Source organism: Camarhynchus parvulus, chromosome Z (genome assembly GCF_901933205.1).
Source record: "Camarhynchus parvulus chromosome Z, STF_HiC, whole genome shotgun sequence".
NCBI classification, from domain to species: domain Eukaryota; kingdom Metazoa; phylum Chordata; class Aves; order Passeriformes; family Thraupidae; genus Camarhynchus; species Camarhynchus parvulus.
Genome location: NC_044601.1, coordinates 57,575,819 through 57,599,969, shown reverse-complemented (window position 1 = coordinate 57,599,969; position 24,151 = coordinate 57,575,819). Strand labels below are relative to the sequence as shown.

At 36.3% G+C, this 24,151-nt stretch overlaps 1 protein-coding gene across 2 annotated transcripts in view; it reads right to left on the bottom strand.

The window, feature by feature from the left end:
• The window catches only part of RICTOR (RPTOR independent companion of MTOR complex 2), a 72,551-nt gene that overhangs the window by 31,095 nt on the left and 17,305 nt on the right, over positions 1-24,151 (bottom strand). For both annotated transcript variants that reach the window (XM_030969301.1, XM_030969302.1), the window contains exons 3-15: positions 23,539-23,636; positions 13,914-13,978; positions 11,647-11,778; positions 10,648-10,711; positions 6,728-6,854; positions 5,698-5,867; positions 5,392-5,459; positions 4,266-4,333; positions 2,970-3,052; positions 2,248-2,335; positions 1,314-1,404; positions 1,099-1,165; positions 911-991 (exon numbers count right to left, since the gene is read on the bottom strand). In XM_030969301.1, coding sequence (XP_030825161.1) covers positions 911-991; positions 1,099-1,165; positions 1,314-1,404; positions 2,248-2,335; positions 2,970-3,052; positions 4,266-4,333; positions 5,392-5,459; positions 5,698-5,867; positions 6,728-6,854; positions 10,648-10,711; positions 11,647-11,778; positions 13,914-13,978; positions 23,539-23,636 — 1,202 coding nt within the window. The remainder of the gene's footprint in view (positions 1-910; positions 992-1,098; positions 1,166-1,313; positions 1,405-2,247; positions 2,336-2,969; positions 3,053-4,265; positions 4,334-5,391; positions 5,460-5,697; positions 5,868-6,727; positions 6,855-10,647; positions 10,712-11,646; positions 11,779-13,913; positions 13,979-23,538; positions 23,637-24,151) is intronic.

Below are 24,151 nucleotides of genomic sequence, written 5' to 3'. Positions count from 1 at the left end.
AACCCTAAAGTCAGAAATCCAATTAAAGCTGATGATTTCTACTAAAGCATTACCGCACAAAACCCCCTGATTTATTAACACAACATTCTAAGTTACTAGAAATTTACATGCTTTTAATAAACATATGTAGTTCTCCAAATATTTTTAGAAACTAAAGAACATGAAGATAAAGAGATTACTTACATTTCCAAACACTAAATAAACAGGTAAGTATTTTTTTCAGTTTTTGAGAAACAGTAGCCAAATCTGATTAACAGATCATCCTTCAGAAAATCAAAAAATACCTGTGCTTTACAGCACACTCCAGCGTGAGTTAACAATCACGGCCAATGAAAGGTATTCAGGAAACCAGACAAATAGGATATAATATAGTAAATTGTTGCACTGGAGTATTTATGAAAACAGCATCATCATCTCAGTACAAGATTAGTTTAAGAGAGAGAAGATACTGTAAGAGCTGTCTTAGGTCCACGGAAGTGGAATGAAGCTGAAGTTTCCCTGCAGCAGGAGCACTCCGCCAAGATGGAGCTGCCCAAGTGAGTAACACAGAGTACTAAAAGCACATCAAGCTGAGTATGAATAAATTTTCATCTGTCTCCCCTGTGAGGCAGAAAGCTAAACACACTTGGTCAGAGGCCTACTAACCTTCATTCTAAGAAAAGCAAAAATTAGCAATGGTCCTTTTCCCAAACACAGTTACTGATGGGAGTGTTTGGAAGGTTCCAGCTTAAAAATATAACTGCTGCTATGGCAAGAAAGTGAGAGTTAGACCTACAGACAGCCTTGGAGCAGAACCCCTAGCACTTTAAATACTATTCAGATGAAAACTACATGTTTCAACCTTGGAATACAAATTAATGCTATAATAGCAAGTGTCTATTTACAAGTAGTTACATAGAGTGGTATTTACCATGTGCAGAAGTTCTCCCAAAAGGATAGTTGCTCTGACAGATACATGGTCATCACTACTTGTGATCACTTCAACCAGACCCTTCAGAAAGCAAAAAAATATTACAACATTCAGTGTATAACATCTTTCTTGAACTCTTGCAGGAAAAATGTAGCAAGCATCTATTAAAACTGAAAGTCATTAGTTACCTCTAGAAGTCCATTGGTAATAAAAGCAGAAAGCACTAAAGCCAAGTAATTATCCATGAGATCAGGCCTAAAGAGAAAAGAGATATGAGAACAGTTTAGAAAATACATTTCTGATTGGTCCTGCAAGAAAACAAGAAATGTTTTGTCCACACTGCCACAAAACAAAACCAGAAGATTGCTTTAGATAGACCAAGTTAAGTTCATTAAACCCTCACCTTGACCTGGCTCGATGGGGCAAAACAGTTTTAGCCTCAGCAGCTACAAAGCCATCAGAAAGTCTCCAGCAATCTTGAAACCTGCCTGGATCTAGAACAGGAAAATATGGACAATGGTAATTATAAACTTGGATTTTACAGTATTATTATAATAGCAATCAGTATGTAAATAATAACCCTTGCCCACAAATATTATTTCAGGTGGTTTCAAATTACAGAAAATTTTGTCAGAGGGGATCCCTAAGAAGTCATCTAATTCACAGTCCTGAACAAAGCACGGGTACCTTGAAAGCTAGGACAAAGATTGTATCTAAGTGTCAACAAAAACAGTGATATTTCCTATTCATAAACATATTAAACATGTTTAAGAGAAAATACCATTAGCACCTAAAATGTTACAAGGTATATCCATATATAGAAGTAGTAAGTTTGCAACAAATAATGATTTATTTACTTATAAATTTAAAAAAGCAGAGACTTCTCTTGGGTTTACAAAAGAGTAATTCTAAAGGTAAAATACTAACTTGGTTAAATTTAAAGACATGAAAAAGCATGCACTTGCCCTCAAACAAGCAGCCATCTAATGACAATGGGGACAGCTAACAGACAGACAATATATAGAAAAGACTGACTAATAACTTGTCCGTAGTATTCACTAACACATCCACAATTCTGAATATTCCTAACAGTTCAAGGAAGTCTAATCTGCAGTGCTGACCTTACAGTCTTTGCATTAATGCCTAACTATGCTGATCTTTCATCAAACTTTTAACACTTAAGAGGTGATAAAGAATTTCAGACAGGACTTCAGAGCACCCAATAAATTCAGCAATAAAACAAAGGCAATTTACAGTACATAGGAGACAGCAAAGGTTTTAAATTGGTATAGGAGTTTAATGATAGAATTCTTATGTGAATTGTTTTAAATACTTACCTACACTGAGAAGTGCCTCGATAAATTCTTCTGCAATAACAGGGAGGGGAAGGCGAAATATATCGTACAGAACTTCAAGCAGACCTTGCTACCAAAGAAAACATAACACAACAGGAATTTTACAGATTTACAGAATGGCCCCTTAAGATTTCTAGAGTGCTAACACCGGTGCATTTGTTGCAGTGTTTTTTTCACAAATGGAAATAAACTGGAGAAGAGAGTATGGGGCTTTTTTACTTTTGAATTGTCCCTTATTGTCACTGTGAATGCTATAGTAGTTCAGGCTACTTGGACTGCAGATTTTTACAACAGTTACATCTGGAAATCAACTTTTCTCTATTAAGTCTAATTTGTGAAGAAACATTTTTTTACCTGGAATTCAATACCTCTGATTATCATGCTTTAAACTTGTGACTGCAGCCACTGTAAACTGCTTTGATTTGTGACCAGAGTAAAAACTTATTTAGGAACTTTTCTCTCCTCCATTTTGTCACATATACATGGTGAGCTTCCCAATTTCATAGGAATTCTATAACAGAATTACAGACTTGAACTTTGGGGGTTAAATAAACTCAAGGACAGCTGTTTCATAACTGGAGTCTGTATTTATTTAAACCATTTAATTGTTTAAGAGTTAAGAACAACTTAAGTAAAATATTAAGTCTTATTCCAGTAATATATTCCAGTAAGTATATCATCAGTACTAAACATTCACCACCTACCCGGATTTCCATATTTGGTATACAGAGTACCCCAATGAGAGACTGAATCCCAGAATTTCCAGGTTTGCACAGGCTGATAATACCTAGAAAACATTAAATGTATAACAATATTCACTCATCAACAAAAGAAAGGACAACAGACACATTGTTAAATTTGATTTCCAATTTGAAAATAAGTACACATGAAAAAAAAATTACTAATCACAAAACTTGATTTCCTCATTAAAAAATTGTGCTACTTTTGTCCTTCCTACTGTGAACAGTACTCAAGTTACCTGTGAAAACAACACAAGCATGGAAGAAATGAGAAACAGACAAAAGCGTCTCTAATGAGTAACACTGAAGCCTGAAGGTTTTCATCATCTGAGCAGAACTGTAAGGTATTTCAATCAAAAGCTGTATCTTAACCTAATAAATTAGTTCACTTCCCTTTACTCTCGGGAGAATTCTAACTGCTGTTAGATCTAAGTGCCTGAGTCCAGGAAGATGCAGTAACACACCTATCAGAAGCTGTTTTCTGAAAGTTTCAAAGTCATCACATGCTTCCTCTTCAAGCATGTGAGAGAACACACAAGAAACTTGAAAGATATCTGGATATTAAAATTAAGCTTAGCAATCATCGTCAGAACTTAAAAAATAACACAAACAGTGTCACAAAACAGCTTATGTATAGCCTGGAAAAATTCCACTCAAAATTTTGGTAAATGTTTATATTAACTGATTTAAATCTGCAACACAGTGTCTTGGAAAAAAAAAAGGCAACCCCTGAGGCAGTACCTTCATCTCACATATTGTAATATCACAGAGAAAAGATTTCATAAAATGAAAAAAAACCACCTTTTTTTGATTTAGAAATATCTTCTACATGAAAAATTGCTGTGTCTTTTTCCAATTGCTCTCCAGCTATGGCAAAAGCAAGTAAAGTACTTGGCAATATCTCTTAACACAGACAAAAAGACTTCATTTACAGCAGCAGAACCATCTCAAATGCAAGTTCTTACAATATGAATGTTATTTTAAACATCATTTAACGCATTAGATTTCAAGAATGACCATCAAGATGTAATTTTTAAGGCATTTTACACAGGAGGGGAGAAGCTGTGCCTTCTCAGGAGTCTAAGAAAACTATGCATTGCATCCTCCAATTTTACAGTATCAAAACACATATTAAGTACCATTGTAGGAAGGTATTGATAGAAATTAGACATATCAAATGAGACAGATCCTGTGTCATTTATAATAGAAATAAAATCACACTTCCAATCATCCAATTTCAAACAAATAAACAAATCTAACCTGCCCATGATCGAAATGCGGCCACTATTCCCATTTTACTAGCCAGGAATCGTGCTTCTCTGTCCTCTCTGCCAGTGAAACAACAAATGTCACAATGCAGGTAATAATCACAAAACAAACAGTACTACAGTATTATTATTAAAAGGTGGTTAACCAAGATGGGGGACAAAATCCAGACTAAAAGAAATATTTTATGTATGCATATATGTGTACATATGTATTTACACAATGTATATACACACAGAAAAGGTTTAGAATTTTTGGTTATTGTAACTTTTCCTCTTCCAGGGGAGTTTCCACAGGAGGATAACATAAGAAACACCCCGAGAGATCATATGAATCACTCTGCAGCTCCACTGACACTAAGTCTACAGCAGAGATGTAAAGATTTGGACCTTATTCAGTTACCCAGACCTAAGCATCTAATCCTGTTTCATAATTAAGAAATCCTGAATAATTCAAGTTGCAAGCCCCTCGGGAGATCTCTCTTCAGTCCAAATCTCTGCACAAAAAGTCACCTGTTATCAGACTACGCCACATTATAGAAACATAGAATGGTTTGGGTTGGAAGGCACTTTTAAAGGTCATCATAGTTCAACCCCTCTGCAAGAACTCAGTAAATGCCTTTACAGTGTCCAGAGTTTCAGGAGGTATATAAGCTTCTGTAACTCAGCTTGGAACACCAAACTCAAGGCTTTATCCTGCTGGTGCTAGAAACTCAAGGTAGCAGGACCTCTCTGGACAACATATTCTAACTCTTGACCAGCCTTATGTATAAAATTATCCCAACTGCCCCCAATACCAAGTTGAAATCTTTCTTGCTTCAACTGGTCTGTGTTGCTTTCTGTTCTCCCACCTTACACCACCATGAAGGGCCCCAGCCATATAATCTTGAAAGCACTTTCATAGGTAGTAAAGAGGCTGCTATTCAGCAGAAGGTGTGCTTCAACCTTCTCTCTAGGCTAAACAAGCCCTTTTAAATCTTAAATTCTTAACAGTATTTTAGAAAACTGCACTCTGGCCTACAAAATTCAACTTCTACAAATTTAGTATTTGGAAGGAAGTACAGCTCAATCCCAATGCTGTGAACATAACTGAGGGCACAAGTAGAAGCACTAACACTTACTTGAGTTGTCCTTCTGCTGTGTCTGGATTATGCCTGTAGTGAAAATCTGTGTAAGGGGCTAAAATTCGCTAAACAAAAGAAAGACACACATTATTTCCACAGGAAAATACACTAGTGCCCTTTCCTCAGTCCCACTCCAAACTGTTGTATTATTTCTGCTTCAGAAGTCTCAGGCTTTTAGCCTAAAACATTTTATCTTTTAGACACTGTGCACTAACAAACAGGAAATCTGAGACAAAACTAAAACATTTTAATGAGTAATAAAGTGTTTCATTTCTGTCACTAAACAAATAAAACTGCACTCACCTCTAATTCTACATCTGCTCGTACATACTGTCGGGTCTTTGGATGATTAATGAGGTGCAAAACTGTAGTTATCAGAGCCTCATTTATTCGGCTTAGCTGACAGTCAATCACATTTTTCAAGATGGTACTTAAACCACCCCGAAGAGCCACCACCTCAGGATTCTGAAGAGCTAGATAAAGGAAAACAAGTAATTTTGGCCAGTGACCTAAGATAAAACATTTCATGGTATATGATAAACTCATCATCTCTAGTATGGGTGTCTTACTTATCCTGAATAATGCTGAGGCACATGTAGAGCTTTTTATGGAACTAGCTGACACTGGTAATGAATGGTGATTTTGGATTCATTTATCATACACAAAAATACTGGTCACTCATTCTCCAATTGGGCCATTTCCCAGCTTAACTCCCAACCAAGTTTCCATATAGCAGTTTCTGGATTTTCCCATGAAGAATTTTCATGCTTTACTGAACCAACATATATAAAATATTTATACTGAAATAAGAGTAACATTTTGTTTATTTCTTTAAAACAGAAACTTTAATCCTGAAAACAAATTACCGAATTATTTCCTACTGAGTGATTTTGAAAACCTTTAAAAATTCGCAGCCAAATGAAAGTTTAGGGAGTTAGTATAAATCACTGTCCTGATAATTACAGTACCCACCCTAAAATTTTTTAAAAATGAGTATATTTTGTAGTTCTCGGAACTGTTCTAAATTTGTAAGCATCTTGTGTATGGAAATCTCCCTTTTTCAAATACTTTACTTTAAGAAACTCCAACCGCAGTAGAGAAATGTTTTTAAGGCAAACCAAAAACTGTCAAGTCTTGAAGGAAAAGATGAAAACCTGAAACCTTTGCCAATGATACATAAATAGCTTTTAAGTCATTTTGGTTTATATCATACAAATAACTAAAATCCATGAAACTGTTGATAGGAACATTTAACATCTAATTCCTTATTAAACAAGTACTGTGAATGACAACCATGTCAAAACTGAACACTAATTAAGAAAAATTATCTTACCTAGTTCACAGATAATGGCTATACATGCTCGAACCATTCTGTCTCTTTCTTGAAGACCATCATTTCCAACTGCTATCAAAGAATTAGTAATAGAACTGGGGAATAATGAAGCATTCACAGTGATCATCTGCCAAAAAGGAAAGAAAAAGCCTTCTGGTTTCTCTACATTTCTCTAAATATACTTACATATTCACCAGTATTCTGTTATCTTCATACAGCTAGACAGACCAGTCTGGCTATTACTTTGTTGTATCTGGTGAATCTTCACAACTCTTTATTTTGCTCTTGAAATTTTTTCAATTTCAATTTCTTTGTCAATTTACTTTACCATTCTCTCTGTGTTTCAGTTTTTTATTTTTATATTTTATCTTAATACGAAAGAATTTAAAAGATGTTTTTTGCAGTGAGAATTAGGACTACCTTCATCATAGGATTTTTTTTCCCAAAAATATCTTGACAACATTATCGAATATGTCCAATATGCCAAAATATTGACAATATTATCCAATGACACAGAGTCGACTACAAACTCATCTACTATTAAGGACATTTTGCACTACAGAAAGCCTCAGCTGTTAGTTTGAGATACGCAGAATTCACACCAGATTAAGGAGCAAGACGCATTAAAGCTAAAGAAAACCATTCCTGAACAACCAATACACCAACTCTTCACTGTCCCCCCAAGCGAGCCTTTGATTACAAAGGCTGAGCAACTGCTTGTTCACATTTTTTCAATTTGTGAAAATTAAATACACATATCCTGCTGGAACAAGAAGATCACTAAACAGATGTATTACTAAAGAGGAAGCACGTTTTTGTCTAACTGCCTAAAAAGGGAACAGTGCAATGTTTTATAGCCCACTCAGCCATGTCACCTTTTTTCTCTACTAACAAATAAAAATGAGACATAAAAAAATATTCAATATTCATCAAACACCTAAAAAATTAAGACTAGTTTCCCATGCTTTTGCTTATCATCTTTTTTGTTTTCAACAAAACCAGGCTTATCTTTGTAATTCTTCCAAAAATATTTTGTCCTATATCCACTTTACATCTCCCTTTGATGTGTTATAGATATCTGTGCAAAGACAATTAGTTTTTTACCTTTTTTTGCAGAGATGTTAAAATGAGAGGGGATCAACAATTATGACCAAAATATTGGAAGAGTTTTAACAAATCTATGTTTAAATAAATGTTTTTGAGAAGCTTCTTGCTATACATGATGTTAATGCCAACGAAACAGGAAGTTTTAAGATAGGACTTTAAAGAGAAAACAAATTCTCTCCCACCCACACAGTCTTTCACTTTTACCCTGGGAAGAAGAAAAAAGAGTAAGCAATAGAATAGGTGCACCAATCCACTCTAGAAACTGCAACTTGTTTGCTACTGATATTGACATGAGCCTTCCTGTGAGGACTCAAGCTGCTCTGCTCCACTGTCTTTGCTTTGCAGACAAGAGAAGGAAAGGTTTCTTGTAACACTCAATTCTAAACACATCAGCAGAATAAACAATTTTTTCCATTTACTTTGTATCTGTTCTAGGTATTAAAATGCAGTTCTAAAGACCAAGGACAGGTAAAGGAAAGCTACTTGTAAGTACCTACAATGAGATAAGTAATAGAGACTATGCATTTGGTCTTTTAAGACTCCTTTAGGAAAGAGGAAGAAAGAACATGGCTCATATTGCATCTAACCCTGACTTCTGCTTTAAAAAGAAAACACCCGGACCATAAAATTTAAAAGAAATGTGTTACTGACTTCTATCAGATAGAAAAATGCTTCCGGAAGCAACTTCATGACATCCTTTTCATGGTTGAAGATATTACAAAATTGTAAGACTTTTACCCGTAAATGTAGAGGTGATTAAGTCAAAACTGGCAGTGAGCATTCAGCCTTCAAAAACTATTTGACATCAAGTTTAAAAACTTAGATTTTTTTAAATCTACCTACACCATTTAAACCTAATATTTTTAAAACAAAGTTTACAATTGCCTTTTCTAAATTCATCAAGATGTATTACTATTTTATATTTTGTTGTTCTTCTCTATGAAAAGAAAGAAAAGAGAAGGTTTTAATTTTAATGTGTGCAATTCTCACAGACATTTTTACTACCTAAGATGAGGTTAAAGAACCACATCTTGAAACTCAAAACAATAGTTCTGTGATACTGGAAAAACCCAATTCAGTTTCACAATTAATTATTTTCTGAACAAGTTTGTTAGCTTTTTTTCATTTTATGTGCCATTTATTCTTTCCTTTTAGTCCTTTATATAACCTTTTAGGAATCCTGGCATCAAATCACTAAATCTGAGATATTGAGGGAGATGAAGACAGAGGTAGAAAAAGTGCAAGAGCAGGGTAACAAAAAGACAGTGTGAAAATACAGAATATGCTATTCAGAAAGCACAGTATTCCTTGTGAGAGAATTTCTTGAGTACTGACTGCTCAATGCCAATGCATGCTTAACTGCTGTGGCCTAGACAGCACATGAGAAAGCTCTTAACTTTAGTGGTAGCAGGCTGGGTGGCTTTTTATTGGTCTGACACTGTCTTTTAAGAAAACAATGCTATAGGTAAGTGGCAAGAGATGCCAGAAAAGGCTTTCCATCAACACAGTTCTCAGCATCAAGGAACCACATGCGTGGCTGCACAGCCTGTGCATTTGATGCACACACCTGGTGCACACCAATATCCTTGCACCACGACAGAGAAAAAAAACCCACCAAGGGTCAGCTGTATTTCTTTGATGCTTCTCTTTGAGCATCATTTTTTTCAGATCAAGCTAATGAATTTGTTTCTCTTGCTGTCTCTTCTTTCATGTAAGACAGAAGTTTTTGCTCAAGTAGAAAATGCTCAAAAAAGCCCAGAAATAATGAGGACAAATTTCTGACCCAAATAAAACCGATTATGGATGTGCTTCCATCTTCTGATGAGTCTACACTGAAGCTCTTCTTTCAAAGTAGATTCACAAAAAACTTTTATTATAAAAGCGCAACTTCCTTAAGGACCTGTTCCTTCACACTGGGGCTGTTTTGTTTGTTTTTGTCTTGTTTGGGTTTGGAGGCAGCTGTCTCTAATATTTAAAATTCTCTTTTTTGGCACAATTGTTAATCAAGTACATTGTATCTCCTGTGAGACAGAAAATATATTTAGATAGATTTAAATCACAAAAAGAGATTTAACACAGACAGTAGTCCTGGGGAACCATTCTTCAACTACTTCAAACCTTACTCCAGTCTTCAGTAGTTTCTATAAGAATATGAGAACAATAAAGAACAGCGAAGTCCGGCACAAAGGCAGGATATTATGTTTCCTGAATACATTTGGTACCTCTATATGCCAATTTCTCTAGGATGAACTTGAAAATGCAGCTACCTTACTTTAAATCTCACATCCATGGGTGCACAGTACAGTAACCATCATAGACTAAATATATTTCACTGAGTATGTGAGACAAAATCCTGTGGACAGCATCAACTTTCTGCAAACAGAGCAGTAAGGCCATAAGCATTCCTTGAATGATCACTTCAGTGACAATTTGTCTCAGTTCTTGCATGGCAGAAAATCTCCCAATCTCTGACTCACAGACGCTTAAACAAACTACACAACGAAGTAGTCATAATTTCAATATTGAAACTTAATGTTGTTTTTATGCCCTTGCATTCACTCTTTGATAAGTGCTTCCCAAACCTTGTCCAGTAAGCATGATTTTTCTAGCACACTTGAGATTCTAAATGGTAAAACTGTAAAACCAAAACAACTCTCTTCACTACATTTTTCTGTCTTTTAAATTATCAGCTATATTACATGATAAAGGTAAAGCAAGGTATTAGACTGTGAAAAAGCACTGTTGATGGAGACAGCCAGGAGTCAGCACAACTGAGTGGCACAGCAGATACAACCATACATAGGAGATTTTACCTTTCTGACTAATCGAAGTGCCTGTGTTCTTTCTACTTCATTACTCTGCTGTATGTCAATGCACCTAAAGTAAGTTAAAAAAACACATTTTGTAACTTTCACCTTAACTGTTAACAACTCATGTTAATATTTATGCATATGAGTACAAAAGAAAAATAATTGACTTATGGTTTAAAAACTACACTTTTCAGCAAATATACTCATTATGATACATCAGTTAGGTTTGGTTTATATTCTCTCCGCTATTTTCATTACAATTAAGTCATTAAAATGTTCGCAAAATATAAAATGGCAAAGCATAATGCTTCAACAACTATTTTCCAAGCTAGCTGCATTTGTCATTTGCAAATGAGACCTTACCAAATATTTCTAATGTTTCACATCAACACACCTTGAATGTTTCAGTCTGAAATCAGAAAAGTCCTTTTGCTCCAAAAAAGTTGAACAGAACACTAAAATTACATGTGTATATTTATAAACAGAAACTCACATACATCTGTACCAGCATATTAAATAAAAAAATTCATTACAGGAAGCACTAGAAATGCAATAATTTATATCTATTCATCATGCTGATTGTATTATCTCACTGTTGGTTCGCCCTTTGGTATTTTTCTGTTGCATCATTCATTATATTTAGACTACAAATTCTTGGACATCAACTATTACAGCAATGTGATAATACAAATAATCAAACAATGCCCATACAAAAACTTAAGACATGAAAATTATTAATATTTCAACCATATTAATTATAGTTAATGGCATTTATGACTAAATAGAAATTATTTGAATACTTGTAATGTATCATATATCAGGACAGCGTTTTATTTGGATTAGTTAGTCTGATTAAATACTCTGTTGAAGCAAAAAAGATTTTTTAAAACTACTCACTAAAACCATAAGAGACCATGGAAACACTTCTCTCCTGTATCAACCATGAAAAGGCAAGTGATTTAGAACTTTACAACTTGCAACAGGAAGAAAGATAAAAATTACCTGGCTATCAAATAATCCACTTTCAACTTTAGCACCTTCTGGAGAATACTGGAGTCTCGAATGAGATAGCGGAGGGCTCGCAATCCTGCTGCTCGCACCTCTTTTGCTTCATTTAGTAAAGCTAACCTCAGACTACAATGAAGAAAACAAGAGAGACAAACAACTATTAGGCAGCAGCTGAGACATCACCATCTGACATGCAGCTACTACTCACTCATTTAAGACAAAAAGTAGAATTTTTAAAAATAAATGTTCTGAACTAATTTTCTGACTTTCAGGTCTTCTCATATGCAACCCAGAAGGCAAGCCCTCATCCTGGTCAGCAGATGTAGACAATATATTAATCTTGAAAAGCCACAAAATAATTTTTCCCCCAAATAACAGCTTGTACATCCTTGAAATGACACAGAATGAAAACCTGTACACAAGTTATTTGACAAAACAGTTGAGCATAATACTAGTCCAAGAAAATTAAGAGGTAGAATAAGGTAGGTAAGAAGAAATGAGATATGGAAGAACTCTAGAAATTTAATTAGAAAGCATGAGGTAGCACACTGTCCTTTTGAAGGCCCGCAAGATATTCGTCCCTCTTCCTCAACAGCATGCAGGGTGGGGTGGGAATCCTCAACCTCCCAATGACATTTTCTAAGAGGATTTTTCACCGGACATTTAAGAACATAAATATTTCATCCACTGAGACTGAATTTCTACTTCTAAAAAGGTTTGCTTTTTTTTTTTTTCTTATTCTAGGGTTGTCCTACATGGTAATCAGCTACTCCAGGGCAGAATATCTTCAGAGTCCTTTGGTGAATACCTAGCCAGGTAAGTCACTGTAACAGGAGCCTACTCCCAGGCAATACCTAGACCAAGTAGGCTGCCATACCATTTGCAAAAAAAGATGAACTGATTATTACTTTCAGCACCAAATAAGGAATTGTTTCAAGACCATCTTTCCTATAATATGAATATGCTACCCACACTGCTTTGGATGCAGGACACAGCTGGATTTCTGGACTTGCAAGACTGGATACAGGACTGTTGACTCATGTCCAGCCTCTCATCCAGCAGGCCCCCCAAGTCCTTCTCAGCAGGGCTGTTCTCAATCAGTCCAAGCCCAGCCTGCATTGATACTGAGTGTATTCCTGATACCACAGACCTTTGAGTACAACTCCTGGCCCTGCACAGGACAATCCCAAGGATCACACCATGAGCCTGAGAGCATTGCCCAAACACTTCTTGAACTCTGCCAGGCTCCCTGGGGAGCCTGTTCTGCTACCCAATGACCCTCTGCGTAAAGAACCTTTTCCTGATATCTGGCCTAAACGTTCCCTAACACAACTTCAGACCATTCCCTTGGGTCCTCTCACTGGTCAATGGAAAGACCAGATCAGAGGTTCCTCCTTCTCTTCCCCTGCGAGGAAGCTGCAGACCAGTTAATGAACTGGCACAGTGAAACCACTACAAAGGAAAATACTACCATGAGATTCAACACTCAAAAGCAAAAGCTGCCAAAAAGAGATGTATCACTATCTTTAGGTATGCAATGAAAACATACAGCTAATCAAAAAGATAAAGACAACAGTTTTAGCTGAGAAAACAATTACACAAAGTTTCCCAACATTTTGGTCAAAGAGCAATTAGCTTTCCTAACCTTTTCTGCTTAAGTGAGATCTAAATTGAAAGAACACAGAAATGCATTAAATATTAGATCTTTGCTTTTGTCAACAGTGCTGGTCTTCAAGACAAATTTAAAAATTTCTGTGTGCAAATAAGCATGTAGTTACATCTGACAGTCAAAATTGCCAAAAAAATAGACAGAAATTTCACTTAAAAGAATATACACAAGACATGTCAGTAGCAAGGCAAGTAGAGCTTCATGGACATATACACACCAGTACAACATAAAATACTGATCTTTAAATCTTGACTCTTTATCAAGAGTATGCTCTGTATTTTGTAGATGTATACTTTTATTACAAGGGCTTTCTACAACTACTGAAATACTTAGAGGTACTTTTACATCTCTGAGGAATATAATGAAGAAATCTACACATCTAACTTGCAGGGTTTGTCTCGGTTTGCTTAATAGTGAGTAATATATTTCTGATTTTACTCATTGAAATATTTGCAGGTTATATACTCGCATTATGAAGCTTCAAACATATTATAATTACAAAATACTAGTTCAGAAGTACAAATGAAGTTTATTTAATTGGACCAAAACAACTGAAGTTCCCTAGGATTGCTTAGTGCTCTTTACTACTTACCATATAATGATGCTGTCATAGGTAAAACCCAACTTTTCTTCAGCATGGCCAGTATTACAAAGAAGCTGAAAATAAGATAAAATACCTATTATTATAGACCTCCAAAAATTATATTTATAGACCACGAAGAATTATAGATTTTGGGAAATGCTTTCAAAATAATCTGAGAAATTTAATTTGTAGCAAGGGAGAGAATACCAGCTTCAGACTTCCCTGAGAATTTCTGCGGTATGTACTGCGCTCCTATACACACCAGATACAGACAGAGACTCACCTGTGGATTTTCATACCAAAAGAAGGTTGCACCACGTGTAAGCTGTGTACTGGTCGGTCCATTTTACTGGTTAAATTACAAATTTACTGGCTAAATTACAACTGTTAATTTGAGCAGAGAGCAAAAATTACTGAAGTCAAAGCAAATCTGCAGGGGCTCAGGTAAGAGTTTTGAAACAAAGATTGACACTGATGTTCCACTGTCATGTTTTGTCACAATAGCACAGAAGTACAAAAAAATCAGAAGGCATTACAAGTGTCCTGTAACTGACATTTGGTCTTGGCCTGCCACCCATCCTATAGAATTTGTACCTCTGAAAAATCAGAGCAAAGTTTGAATTAATGCACACAAAAAGGCAGCTGTAAACTGTCACAAACTGGACATTTCAGCCATATGTAGTCACTGTGAACAGAGAAGATTTACAAGCACAGTTTTAAAGTCCAAAACCATGCCTAAAAGGAGCAACCTAGGCTGCCAATGTTTTAGCCTCTTGAGGAAAGAAAAACAATCTCTTCTGTAAGAAGAGCTGATGCTGTTCTTTTCAAGAACAGCAAAGAAATTCCTAGTAATCTCACTGTCCCTGGCTAAAATTATAAAATATTATCATGTCCAAATCCCAAAGCACTTTTCTAAGCACTTCCAAAAACTCAAGTGACTAATACTGATTGCAATAGCTTTGCACTTTGTCCTCTGTTTTCAAAACAGGCATGTGTTCAGTTCTAAGTCAGCACAGTATTAAATTTCTCCTAGTGAGGAATTCAGGAAGTATTTGTGCTAACTAGTCATTACCTCTGCTCTGAAAATACTGTGATATATCAAACCCCGTGACACATTCTTTATGTGTATTTACTGCTAACAATAAGAAATTTATAATAAACAACACAAACAGCCAAATCAAGGCACTGTAAGTTAAAGTATTTAGTATGTTCCATGCTTCAGTTCTACTGTTCACCCCATCTGAAAATATGACATATTGACAGAAACTCCTCTTGTAAGTAAACCAACAAGTAGAAATTAATTCAGTGATCACATTATGTCTTACAAAATTGTCTTTCAAGAAAAATATTTAGTGATAATGCTGAAATTTAAGGCTGTTAATGAGAGATTATTAAGTTGGCCTGGATCAGCTCCACGTCTGGGCTCAAATAATTTAAGTTAATTGAAGTATTTTGGATTTTGCATTTTTCTTAACCAAAGACAACTGTCAAACATAACGAAAGTTTTTACATAACCTTTTTTCACCACCTTTCAGGTTTAAGTGATAATAAAATTAGACAATTGATGCACTAAGTGGTTATGACAGCATGTCACTTCCTAACATCAATCTATTTTTATGCCATGTTGTTGGACTGCCTAAGGCCACTACTGTTGCTTTAGCATTTCTATTGACATCTTATGAACTGTAAAAATTGGCTGGCAGAGTGTAAGCAAAACAGTGCGAGAAGATAGTGAGTAAAAACAGTTCATTGTTCAGTTGCAGACAATTACATCAATAGCTGTTTAGGCTAATCATTTATACATCTAAACCTTTCCCCAGCATTCCACCCCAGACACAAATGAGAAATTCTAACTTAACACAACAGTTTGTCCTCAAGAGCCTGTTTTTCCTACTTTAAAAAAACCCACAGAATTCTGATGTAGGAAAAACCCATTTTTTAGAAAGCTGCTATAGTGTGCACTAGTGCATTAGTGAAGCCAGTCTCCTATCACACATTTACAATTGGTTTGCATATTGAGCAGTCCTGAGATTAAACTGAAGCATTTCTTCCAGGAACCCATTTAACTTGCTGCACTGCTAAAAAACATTCAGTTCACGGAACCAGTTCTAGTCTGGTTGTCACTCTCACCAAATATATACAGTGGTTATTAGCTTCTCAATACCAACTGTTTTCAACTATGTATGTGCTCCCACTGCACACATATTCACTGATGCTGAAAAGAACTTGACCTTATCTTGAAATTCAAATAGACATATAACCTGACAAGTTAAAACTTTCATCAAGTTTTTAACTGCTGTTTGGATATAAATTCCTGAATTTGACAGCAATAATTACAGAAATGTTTGATGGTGTCTGTGCATGCACCCGAAATACTTCTCCCACAAAAAAAGAGAAGAGCTACTAGTTTATTCTCCCTTTAATGGGACACCAGTACTTATGTATTAGCCTTCCTTGTAATTTATATATGTTCCATATAGAAAGGCGCCTAACATGTTGGACAGCAAGATCAGAATTCAAATATGTTTCAGTGACTTGAAAGGTGTGCCCCAACCCAGTAAAAAGATTTAACTAAATAGCAGGAAAAGCATATCATATCCTTCAGGGTACCACAAATTAACAGACACAAGAAATGAAAGTAGGCCAACAGAGAAACAGAGTATGTCCAGAAATTCACATTCAGAATGTTAATATAAAAGAAAAAATAAAACAAATTTTATCTCTGGAAATACTAATAGGACTGCTTTATGTTTCAGATTAAAAGACTTTTTCCATTTTACTGGTTGCTCTCAAAACCGCAAGAACAAAATTTTGTGTGCCATGTTTTGAGAGCCAAGTGGAAAACATGTAGCTGAAAAATGGACAAGGCAGGTAGAAAATCCACCCATGAAGGCTGAGCCATTTGGTTTATTTAACCTAGGGAAAAGAAAAAACAAACTGGCTGGTAAGGCTGGATTTCTATAAGTTTGAAAGGGGGAAAAATAGTCAGGGAAGCTGCTATAAAGAATAGACTCTGTTCAGCTGGTTCCAATTCCTTGGGTATTTGCTATGTTATAAATGTCTGTCCTTAAATATACTAAAAAACATTATCGCTTTCCTCTCATTTCACCTTCAAACAACATTAAGTAGATCAATGATTCTGGCCCAAACGCACTGGTATTTGTAGATGGCTGAACTCCTGACAAAGTCAAGTAATTCTCATATGTTTGACTGTAAGATTTAACAATTAACATACATAACATGATAGCATAACTCAGTAGACAAGCAGTACCAGAATACTGAAATCTATCTTTGGCTATACATTGACATAGTTCATTAAAATGGCAATGGAATATAATACCTGGAATTTTGAAACTATTTATATGTTTATACTATTTATATTTTCCATATATAGAACTTACTTATAACAAGTATACATTTTTACATACACACAATAAACTTTACATATTTTTATATCAGTACAAACAAAACCAAACAGAGTATACTTTGTGAATTAAACCTGCAAATGAGTTCACTTCAAAATTAGTATTTTGTGATCAAATACATAGTGACTGGGCATAGCAAAGACTCTCTGAAGATAAGATTAAATATTAGGACAAAATGGTAAGTACCCTAGGCCAGACAGTGACTAACTTACAGTGTAGGTTTTTTTCATGTTTACTGTCAGCTACGAGTTCTTCATACTACTCAGATGAGTCATAGCAATATGAGTAACATATCAACATGTCTTGGAAACAGTAGCTCCGAACAACAAAACCATAGGAGGTCAACAACATGCACAAATGGAGTGCACATTTGAGACCATTCCAATTTATATTTAGCAGAACAGCCACAGCAATTACTAGATAAAAATATTATATTATTCTGTGCATTCAGGATGTAACTATTGCATTATAACTTTGGAAATACAGTTTGAGCCACCACTGGTAATATTTAAGCAAAGACTACTATGTAGATCCTAGTCTTAAGAGAAGTCCCTACTGAAACTGTGGACTCTGGAGTTAGACATATTTGTTTCACAGTTGAATGTCTCTAAGTACGTGTGCTGTTCCTATCTGCTACATCACTGTGAGATTTCAGGTTTTGTCAGTGGTTTATCTACTTGGATGAATGTTACAGTCAGGCAATACATTCAGTCTAAGATAACCTGGGTTTTGCAAAGGACAAAGAGACTCTAAAATGACAGACTGTGAATCAGAGACACAATCGTGAAAGTCTCTCTCATATCCAAGCCACTCAATTCATATCATCCTAGTGAAAGTCAGCAGCATGGCCGAAAGCTAACAGATACATAGAGCAGAATAGCAGAGCTTCACTAAATAATGACAATTAGTTTCAACAGATTGAAAACATAATTTTCCATATCACTATGTTACTGATACTGTTCCATTCCTAAATTTGTATCTAAAATGAATTGCTTGATTTTGTCCTTTAAGAAGTTCCTTTCTTTTTGAAAGAAAACACAAATTCATACAATATCTGTGGATTTCTTTTTCAGTGTGTTATTAAAATACCATTTTAGGGTATTTTAATAATACACTGAAAAGGTGTGAAAGGTATGAAAGATCTCTCAGAAGCTCCCAGTGGGATAAACCTTCTATAACAGAGGATTATAAATAAATACTTCAAATCACAAAGATATTTTCCACTAGGTAAATGCAATTGTACAGTTTCTTCAGGTTTTCAATGATTTATCTTACTGTTTCGCATAGGGGTGGGGAAAACCCAAAAGATGTAAACATAATGTTTGGGTACTAATCAGCAGAATTTGGGGAACTTCAAGGCGCTTGCCTTATGTAGGCGGCCATATAAATTAGAGATGGGTAATCCTACTCAGCTTACTGGAGCTAAATGCATATACCAAACTTGTGAACTGCTGCGACATGTGAAAGTGTCACTGACCATTTACTGGAGGTCAAATTCTCAAACAGTTTTCAGGTCAGAACATAAGTTAGCTTAAATAGAATGGCTTGAGAGGAATATCGATTGAGGCAGTACATCATAAAAGCTTTTGTCCACAAAACTGCAGCTTCATTTACTAGGTGACAAGAAGCACAGGAGGAGTGTGCTCTCATTAAAAGCAGATACAATTTCTAAGTCTGCTGCTGCTGCAATTCAGAACTAAATATACCTTTCCAAAGCCTGCGCATCACCAGACTGGGAATGCTAATTTCCTGGAACAGAAAACTTAAGACCACCCGTCATGCAAGAACAACTCATGTTCTGCAGACAAAGGGTGAAGAACTTGAACACTAATGACTTGGCTACTAAGGAGTACTAGCAAAAACTTGATAAATGAAATGCAAGTTTTTGTAAAATATCATGTTGTCGTGGGTTTACAGGAAGCAGGTTTTCTGGGAATGGAGTGGCCAGAGGCCAATAGGTGTTCAGATTCTAAATTGACACCAGGCTTGGCCACTGAGGGTGGATGCGCCTCTGAGAACACAGGGGTTAGAAGCAGAGCACTCCCTTGGGCTCTCTCTTTGATTTCCGGTCAGCAAAGAGGCAAGGCCTCCCCTGCCCGGCTTCGAGCTGGGTGGGGGAGGGAAAACTTGGAGAAGGAGGGGAAAGGAGGGAGTGCAGGAGCCTGGCCACGTGCAGGAGTTTGTTAACCCCCTTCTGGACAATGAAGACCTCACAGAGCATTTGGACCTTTCCTGGAGGGGAGATGGAGTGGATGATAAAGAGGAAATGGGCAAGTGAATGACAGTTGGAGCAGTGAGTGAGGCTGGGAGAGTAAAGATGAGGCCGGAAAGAGATGATGGAGTAGCTGGTTGCTGGACTCTTTTTGGTACAGCCATGGACAGAACCATGCTTCCTCGCGACACAGAGGCTGCATGCAGGGGGGAGGCGATGGCTCAGAACTGAGAGGGTTCAGTTTTGGAGACCCCCCGGCCCCAGGGGGTAGACAAGTATGGGGGGGACAAGAGGTCCCGAGAGTGAGAGAAAACTGTGCTTTTTTGGAACTGGTCAAAGCACCCTTAAAAGGACAACCCTCGAAGCACCTCTGATCCATGCACAGTGGTGAGAGCACTGGGCATGAAAGGAAGAGGTCACCATGGCCCCAAGAAGGACTCCTCTCCTCTTGATGGACTGAAATTGAGTATTTACAGGGTGATGGATGGAGAGTTGAAATTTGGAAGATGTATTGGAAATGTGGTGGGGGGAGGAGGAAATGTTTTTGTGGAGTTTTCATTTTCCAGGTGTGTGTGTGTGTGTGTGTGTGTGTGTGGTTTTTTTTTTCTTTTGTAGTTTAGTTAATAAACTTTTTTTTTTTCCTAAGCTAGAGGCCTGCTTTGCTTATTTCCTGGTCACATCTCACAGCAAACACCAGGGAAGTATATTTTCATGGGGCACTGGCATTGTGCCAGTGTCAAACCATGACACATGTATAAAGAATACTTTGCACAGTAATAATGGGTGCTGTGGAAACCTGAACACAACTAGTTAACATTTCTCTTAAAGGGAAGTGGCAATGAAACAGGTGTTACAGCATCTAAGCACACAAGCTTCATATAAAGCACACAAGCTTCACTGTCTCATTCTTGCAGATGAATTAGCAGACTAGAAGTCAATTCCTGTTGACTTCTGATCACCATTATCTTAAAAAAAATTTAAAGTACTTAACTTCTACATGAAACCCTGAAGTCTAGTTCAATACTAGTTCAGTAATTTTAAAAGAATGATTATGTTCCTGCTCCTTAAAAAAAGGGAGGTGAGGGGAACAGATCTCACCTTAAAAATCCAGTCCAGTTTCAAGTAAAGAAATCTAAACATAACATACCTCAGATATCCTGAAAATAATACAAAACTTGGTGTCTACCATGATCCTTGTCAAGAAACTCCACATTTGGAGTAAATGACATTACTTGTTTCCCTCACTGAAGAACTAAAACAGTAAGATTCAGACTCTTTGAAGGAAAAATGTGGGGTAATTGGGAACAACTGCTTAGACTAGTTCAGATGTTTTCTTTCAAGTATAATAATATTTCTAGCAGGAGAATAACAGATGCCATATTTTTTTATCTGAAATACACTATTAAAAATGTTCAAAGGTCCTTTCCCTGTCCATAGTACAAATATTGCAGATAACAAGTAGCTCTTTAAAAATGGACCACAAAATGCAACAATTTATAAACAAATCAATTTCATATTCACTATAATTCCAAGACAGGATACAAACATCCTCAGCCCTCAGCATATCAATCTTACTCACACTCCTGTCCCACAAAGAAGGAACTGAGACTATACCAACTCATCGTAGAAGAACAGAGTGCAAAAAGGAAATAAAATCATCTCGCCAAGCTCCAGGCTTTCACTTTTAACCACTGGAATGAAAACCACAGAATTGTTCCAACCACAAGGCAGACAATACAGTACAACTTGCAACTTTTATTCTATTCTCATGGTTGCATTTACAGGCCAAACAAAAATAGGAAGAGTTTTTAAAACCAAATACAGTAAGTAATACAAAGTATATATTCCAGGGAGATGAATATAAGAACAAGTGTTCAATATTAAATTGAGTAGTATGATTCTGTCATGCACGTTGATTCTGATTTAGAATCAAAACTGGGTTATGAACTACAGTCTCTGTCTTCAAACAAGGTATTTAATTTTATTACATTGCTTTACACTCGTAATTTCCTGCCACTCTTAAGAGCAATTTATGAAAACCATCCTTACATTTCTGTAAGGATTTTCCATTTTGAACACTGGGTTTAACATAGCCCCCAAATAATCTTCAAATATTCAATTATGGAATTATGCAATCTCTCAAAACTACCTTTTAAAAAGAATATTTGGTTCATCTTTTATTACAATATGCATATTTATTAATTTAACACACTTATGGATGATTTTAACCTGACTTTATATCTCATTTTCAATAGCAAAATTGACCCTGTTTTAAGATCCCTAGTTCAAATATTGACTTTGCAGTACAAACTGCACATCTACAAACCAGCTCTTTAATTTTAAAGCAACTAGAGAATTTGGAAGCATTCACATTTCAAAGTTTCCAGATTATCACAAAAAAAGAAACCAAGCTATGCATCAGACTTTTCTAGCAGAATAAAGGGCATTCTTGCAACACATTTTGGAGTCCCAGTGAAAACAGCAGCCTTCTGTCAATGGCTGATGTCTGACAGACCCAAGCAAAAGCCCAAAGAAGAGATCTCAGTGTGAAGTTCAGTTCCTTAGTGAATGAACCTCTCAGTGAACGTTCCTACACACGTTCTGAACCAATCCAGAAAATTTAGAACTTACAGATTTGCTATTAATGCAGTAGAAGATAAATTAATTTGTTACTGTGATTTTGTTCTCAGTACTCACCCTCCTGTTTAAGCGAATCTCACACATTACCACTGTAGTGGTCAATCTCCCAAGGAGTGCCTTTAACAGCCAAGATGCCTATTTCAAAGGTTATCATGCATGTTTGTCCTTCTCCTATCATCTGGTTCCCCACACTTTCCCTTGAGTATTCACTCTTTCACTTAAGATTGGCTCAAAAATGTCAAATAGACTCCTGGCAATCTTACTCAATTCTTTGCAACAAACTTATCTGCAAGCATAATTTAAACTTACTTTATTCCTTACATTCTCCTCTACTATGTTATTTCTTGGTAGCTGCTGGTTGCAGGGTCCATCCTCAGTCACAGGAAATCAGTTTTCATTTTCAGGCGTGTTGCCCGCTATCAGAAAGGTGTACAACACACTCCATCCCTCTATCAGTCCATCAATCTGGGGAAGGCCCACACTGAAGCTTCAGCGTCTCCTGCCTCACTGACTGCAATGCACGTTTCCCTTGCACCAACAAACAGAACACTGGTCCAACCACAACCACCACATGCCCTACAACGAACACCTTCTCCCTAACTCCCTGACCACCTCCCATGAGTCGTCTCAGCTTCTCTCCACAGGTTTCTCTTTTACCCAAAAAATGCTACTTGCTGTCCTTCTGAAAATCTTTCACAGTTTCTTTTGGCAGCTTACACCCTCATGCTGCAGTAAGTTTTTAATTCCTGCCTCATCAGCTCACAGTGACAGCTTCCAATACATCTGTTGTATTTTCAGTGCATACCTGTCACAGGTCCGCAATTTGGAAAAGCACATCAAAAATCACCAACACAGATATATTCCAGAAATGGACCCTTTAAATCTTTTTCACTATGGAAACTGCAAGTTGCAGTTCCTATTCCAGTAGTGTTCAAAACATTGCATATAATGTACATTGATACAATCCTCCCACCTCACCATTCTCAATCAGTTTACATTCAGATAGTATGGCATTTTACATTTTTTATTTCAATTCTACACAGCAGGAACCAAATCTTTAGCTTGAGTTATGCAACTTAACCCATTAACTTGGGATGGAGATACTTCCATCGTCTAAGCACTAAAATATTACAAAAATTCATCCAGCAGGACAGATATGCAAACTTCAGCATAACTCTGCATTCACATATTTGCTTGGCCTTATTTGTTACCTTCCTTTCCCACAGTATGCAGGCTTCAAGTACTGTTCTGTAATATGAACCAATTTCATTAACATCCCAGCCAATGTCTGACTAAGTAAATACGAAACATTTTACCTGTACAATTACTTGTTCTATGACATTATTTGAGCTCTTACCTTAGTAAAATTATTCAGGTGACCTAGTTTTCTCATATTTGACACGCCCTGTAATTTGGCCACATTTTGGAGAATTTCTCTCATATTATCACAAGGATCTGCAAAAGAAAAGAGGGTATCAGCAGATACAGCAAAAGAAAAATAAAAAAGAAGAAAAATCTAAACAGCATTCAGCATACATTTATACTTATATATAAAATAGGTACTCCTGGTCTCAGTTAGGGATGCAGAGCACTGTTGCTCCAAGAAGCATCTGTCTGATTTATGTCAGGGACCAAAACCATGCATACCTGAGTTCTGTAGAATAAATGCTAAAGGCCTTGGAAGAGAGACACTCTTACTTTAAAGCAGATTTTAATCAACATCTTAGATTTGCAGTTGACAAAGAAAGCCATTTAGTGTCTGAAATGCCAATCCTTACATCTTGTAAGTGAACAACTTTACTGTTAATCCCCTTGTAATTTAAAGATGAAGTAAGCTCAAAAACAGGACTTAAACTGTAGAATGTTACTGGCACCCCACAGTACTCCTTTTTTCTCCTCCAGACAAAGGGTTGGTGGGATTTTGGAAAGATGAGACCTCTTTTCTGCTCTCTACACTAATTGCTCTCCAC